At 35.4% G+C, this 5871-nt stretch overlaps 1 protein-coding gene across 2 annotated transcripts; it reads left to right on the top strand.

The window, feature by feature from the left end:
- The first annotated feature begins 2383 nt into the window (after positions 1 to 2383).
- LOC126688723 (uncharacterized) lies at positions 2384 to 5871 on the top strand. Of its 2 annotated transcripts, XM_050383516.1 has the most exons (6): positions 2384 to 2485; positions 2898 to 3052; positions 3156 to 3328; positions 3642 to 3836; positions 3955 to 4167; positions 5202 to 5858. In XM_050383516.1, the coding sequence occupies exons 3-6, from the start codon at positions 3281 to 3283 to the stop codon at positions 5505 to 5507; spliced, it is 762 nt and encodes a 253-aa protein (XP_050239473.1). In that variant the 5' UTR covers positions 2384 to 2485; positions 2898 to 3052; positions 3156 to 3280; the 3' UTR covers positions 5508 to 5858. The 2 variants fall into 2 exon arrangements, with proteins under 2 accessions (XP_050239473.1, XP_050239474.1); XM_050383517.1 differs by lacking the exon at positions 3955 to 4167 and having other exon boundaries at positions 5202 to 5871.

The raw sequence follows: 5871 nt of genomic DNA, 5'->3' as shown, positions 1-5871 counted from the left end.
AGATCGGGCGAATCAAACCTCCAACGAATGGTGGGTGGGTCAATTGGGATTAAAGATCTGATAAACAGCGAGAAATTAGTGAGATTTCACAAGATCCAGTGGAAATCTCATCGGATTCGATGAGATTTTGCCAAAGTCGGTCAAAATCTCATTGAATCTACCTAAGATCTTGCCAGGATTTGAAAATTTTTGCTATAAATATCTTAGTAAGTCAGTCAGTTTGGGTTTTTCGATTTTTGGGGGAGGAAAACCTAAATCGGCCCTCGCCAACCGCCGGAGTATTCAAGTCAATCGTTGGTCAACTCGGATCCGATTGATTTCTTCTAGTGGATCGAGTCTCCAATTGGGTTGGATAGCCTTAAAACTATAAACGCCGAAGGGAATAATGTCAATATGTGAGTGTGGTTGGGTAAAACATTTGAATTGCACTATCGACTTTACATTCATCACATAAACCCTTAATCAAAAGCACTTATTATCACCATGTCTATTCATAATCTTCCCAAGCACACCATATCCACTATAGTGACCCAAAAGGAAGGCTTACAATTCATGAAATCCCATATCGCCTACGTGTGGTAAAGTGGAAGGCCTTATATGTGGGTTGAATATTTAAAATGTTAACTATGCGTTTTCCCCTACTCTGTGCTTTGGAAGAACAAATGTTTGAGGGGTATAAGCCCCAAAGTAGACAATTTTATTGACATAAGGATTAGGCTATTAAAATGTTTTAAGCACAAAGTAGGGGAAAAACATAATGTTAACATTTTAGATATTAAAAAACAAGTAGTTATTTCAATCATAACTTTTTGGGTTCAAGGAATTATTTTCCAAATTGTTTTGGAAGTAAACTTGATTAGTTATATTTTTGGTCAGTCTTGCATGGAGAGAATTATGTAAATTGAACGAAAAAAAAATCTAAGACCACACCATTTTGTGCCACAACTTTGTTACAATTCTGACATGACAAGCTGTGAGTAGTAAAGAAAAAATTGTGGGTTCATGTGAAAGTGACAACCAATCACAATATGCGATATAAAATAATTGTGAAAATGGTGTAAGACCATTCACAACAATTCAAAATACTACTTTATCTATTTTAACACACTACTTTATAATACACCCAACATCAAAAGTTTTATTTTTTTACTACTTCATTTAAATATTCTTTCTTTATTCTTTTTTTTTTATTCATCATCTATTTCTTTTTCTTTCTCTGCCTCTCCATCTCTCTCTCTCTCTCTCTCTCTCTCTCTCTCTCTCTCTCTCTCTCTCTCTCTCTCTCTCTCTCTCTCTCTTGGAAGCAATAACAACTAGAACAACCGCTTACCACCACCACGCACAACCATTGCCAACCAAACTAGCCGGCACAACCCATGGCCATAAACTCACCATCCCAGAAAATATTCCATATCACAACCCAACCACAAACCCAACCATCCACTAAAAACCCAGCACCCAAACCACAACCACCACAAACCCCAACCACCCACCAAAAACCTTGCACCCATACCATAACCACCACAAACCCACCACCCACTAACTCACCACACAAACCCACCACATAAACCCAACCACCCATCAAAAACCCACAACCTATATCATGACCACCACAAACCCCAGCACCAAAAACCACCACCGCCACCACTCACTCTCACAACCAATCGATCTCAACAACCTGCGACCCACGAATTAAGGACACCAATATCATCGCCAATCTATCACCACTGCACATCCTTAAGCAAGAAGAGAGATGGTCTTGGTGGAGAGAGAGAGAGAGAGAGAGAGAGAGAGATGGAGATGAGAGGAAAAGAAAAGAGAGAGAAAAGGCTGAATGAAGAAAGAGAGATACGTGAAAAAAAAAATTGTATTTGTGTATAACTTCTAGCTACTATAGACTACCAAAGATGACAATTTACTATAACTAAGTGTTAAAAAATTTTTAGTTTTAGCAACTTTGATGTTAAGGGTCTTTTGGGTATTTTTGTTACTAAAATAAATATTTAGTTATTTTAGTATTTTTAGCGTGAATGTTCTAAATTTGATGGGTTAGATTGAAAGTTAAAAAAAACTTTACTTTAATCTCAACTCTAAGACCAAAACTTTTAACTTTTTAGACATTTTAGCTTCCCTACTTTTTCTTTTCACAATTACATTGAAAAATGACATGTGAAAGTGACAAACGTTCTAACTTTTCCTTATTCAAATTTTTAATATAAGATAGAAATTTTATTGTACTTTAATCTAATTGAAGTGTATATGCGTAAAACTCCCTCCTAGATACTTGAACCTTAACTTTTCTCCCCACACTCTACAAGCAATTATACTTATGAAGTGACCATCGCACGTCATACTAAGTGTGCGATGGTTATTGTTTTAAATAAGAAAACGGCGTCGTAAATATTCTCTCGCGCGCGCTACATCGCACTCTCCCAGTCTCCCGCTCTCTCACTCTCTCTCGGCTACACCACCATGGCCGAAACCGGTAAGTTTCTTCTTCTTCTTCCTGAATTTGTTCTGTTCGGAGAATTTCATTGCTTTCCTGAAACCTTTAAACTAGTAGAACTTAAATATTCTCTTAGTTTCTTCAATGTCCATTGTTGTTGGGCTTTGATTAGATTTGATGTTTATGGAATCCAAAACCTAGATTTGGAATTTGGGTTTCATTTTTTACTAAGGGATTTTTTGGGCTTTACCTATGGGAAGTTGAATGGAATGGATGAGAGATTGAAGTTTTGCTCTAGGTGGTTGGGATTTTTTTTTAAAAATATTTTTTTGATTGATTGAGTAAATGATGTGATTTGTAATAATTGTTCTAGACAATGCTGTATATTTGTTTGTTTGATTTTTCCTTAGTATCAATGGAAATGGAATCTCTTTTATCTCTGTTTCTGTAGATGAAAATGCAAGCACAGGAGAGCAAGCAGGTCGAGAACGTTCGGGTTCTACTTCTGGTGATGAACTGGCTGCCCTATCTCATGCTCATAGTAAGAGGGTACCAACTGAGGGTCAGAAAACAGGTTCAGAAGTTCAAAGTGAGAGGGATATCAAGGTACCTGGCCATTGTCTAGTTCATAACTGATTTTCTTTTTTTGGTGTCTTGATGCATTACTTTTCTATGCTTACAAGTTAAATGTTTATGTTTTTACTTGAAGGGTGTATCTTTCTGGGAACCTAAAGTTTGAGATTCTTTATCTTGGCGAAAGCAGAAAAGTCAAAATCTATTCCCTATCTCAGCTGCAGTGTCGAGTTTTAATAAGTTTGCAATGATGGAAGCTTTATGCACAAATTTCTTCTGCTGCAAAATGATGAAGCTAATAAACTTATGGTAAGAGTGACAGGCATTTCTATATCTCATCCTAATTAGTGTCAAATTTATGTTTTCCTACATTTGGAGTGGTATATTTAGAAATTGAAGGTGACCTTTATTAGTTAAACACTAACAATACAGACTGAAAATGTTTTTCTTAAAAAAAGGCATTGATGCAAACTTATGCTCCAATGGGGGTGGGTAGGAAAGCATTCATATTTTGAATGTAGTTGTTGTAATTGGTAAATTAGTTATTAAGAACATGAGCTCTTGCTTCAGTGATTAATTGGAGTTAATCTTGTTATTTGTTCTTTGTATTAACAATGGCCAGGTAGAGGAAGACAAGACTCGGATGATCGGTGGAGGTGATCACAAGGGTACCCATCAACAAGAGTGCTGTGTTTTCTGCCTTGAGAATGCTAAATGGACAAACCATCTTATTGTATCAATAGCTAATTTCACGTATTTGATGTTGCCGCATTCGAAGCCTGTGGTGCCTGGTCGTTGCTGCATTTTGCCACTGCAGGTGAGATTAAATTGATTCCTTCTCCTAAATGTTAAATTAGTTTATTTCCTGTTAAATTTATTGCTTTTCTCAATATGAAAAATATTTTTCCCCTAATGGATAGCTATTTGCTATGCAGCATGAATTAGCCATAAGAACTGTTGATAATGATGTGTGGGAAGAAATTCTCAATTTCAAAAAATGCCTCATTATGATGTTTGCAAAGCAAGGGAGGGATGTAGTGTTCCTTGAAACAGTGATGGGGTTTGCGCAACAATGCTGCCATTGCTTGATTGATTGTGTTCCATTGCCCCAACAAATTGCCAAACAAGCTCCTTTATATTTTAAAAAGGTGTTTTCCTTATCCTAATTTTGTTATGATTGCAGCATTTGAAATTTGATTGCTTGTTATTTCTTGAGCTAGTGTCTGTGAAGTTGTTTGTGCGAAATAAAAAGTTGTACCATTCTTTCTTTCAACCCCTGCCTTATTGGTGTGCAATGAATTATCTTTGTGCTTTAAGTTAGTGAAAGGCTTGGTCTTCAAAAATAGCTTAGAAATCAAGTGGCAAGTATTTAGCAGGGCAGGGAAGCTAGAAAAAAGTGTGTTTTATTGAAGCAGTGCTATCACTTTGGACAAATCATTGGAGGGAAACTTTGACAAATTTCATACATTTGTGTTAATAATGCTTGTTGAGAAAATGTCAACATGAAACTGGAGTTAAACATAAAACTTAAAAACCTTTTGAACATTTTTTTTAATGAGTGAGTTTGGCCTCAAGAGAAAGGGGAGGGAAATATCTTTCTAATGGACTTCACTTATTGTGCTACCTCTTGGGGTTCCAAAAAAAAAAAACTGGTTTTAGTTTGTGGGTAATATACTTGTGTTTTCATAAGGGCAATGTTCTTCTTCTACATCTTGATGGCATAAGTGGTAAATTTTACTATGCATATTCTTTGAGTGCAAAGAAGAAAAAGATGGAACCTGTGTTTCAAGATAAAAATAATAAGCCACTTAAAAAAATAAAAATAAAAATAAAAATTAAGGAGAGAAAAATAATAAGGCAGAAAATTCTGCAGCATACATATTCACTCCAATTATTTATTATTACATCTGTTTGGAAACTTTTGTGAGTTTCGGACTTTCAGTTTTATATAATTAACCAGTTGACACTCCCATGCAACAAATGTTTGATAATGATATTATTATCTGTCCTTATAAACTCAATAAGAAAAATCATGATTCTTCACAAGAAGGTGATAATCAGCATTTATCACTATTTTATATATATATATATATATATATATATATCTGTGTGTCCCTGTTTGATTTTGAATTACTGTATTTATGTATATGTTTTACAATTTTCTAAAAGTACTTTGTCTTAGGCAATTGATGAAGCAGAAGACGAGTGGAGCCAACACAATGCGAAAAAGCTTATTGACACAACTGAAAAGGGGCTGCAAGCCTCAATTCCCAAGGATTTTCCATACTTTAATGTTCAGTTTGGTCTGAACAAAGGATTTCTACATGTCATTGATAACGAAGATGAATTTAAAAGCAACCTTGGCATTAATGTCATTAGAGGGATGCTCCAATTGCCGGTGGAAGATATGCATGGTCAGCGGAGATATGATTCTGTTGAGGTTCAAAAGGAAGCAGTTAAAAGCTGTCCAAGACTGGGAACCTTTTGATTGGACAAAACAGCTTCACCACTCGTGATTGCATCTGCTCTCATTTAGGGGTTGCCTGCAGTTTAAAACTGATATTATGAAATACTATAGGTGAGTCGGTGACTGAAATTGACATAAACATTTTTGTTTTTGTTCAGTTCTAAAAAGTCAATATTCAGATAATACTGTATATAGTTGTATAGTTTATATAATGTTTTTGTTTGATTTTATCAAATTTGATTCAGATACTTGTACACCTTAACATCTTTAGGACCAAATAGCACCCAATTACTTGAATCTATTATAGTTCTGCAAAGTAAATTATTCTTTACCCCAGGCACATGATACTTTCTCCAAAGGTACTTGCTTAGCATTGAAGTGAGGT

The sequence above is a fragment of the Quercus robur genome, chromosome 6 (assembly GCF_932294415.1).
Source record: "Quercus robur chromosome 6, dhQueRobu3.1, whole genome shotgun sequence".
NCBI classification, from domain to species: Eukaryota; Viridiplantae; Streptophyta; class Magnoliopsida; order Fagales; family Fagaceae; genus Quercus; species Quercus robur.
Note: the sequence above shows the minus strand (reverse complement) of the source record. Positions and strands in the feature narration are given on the sequence as shown.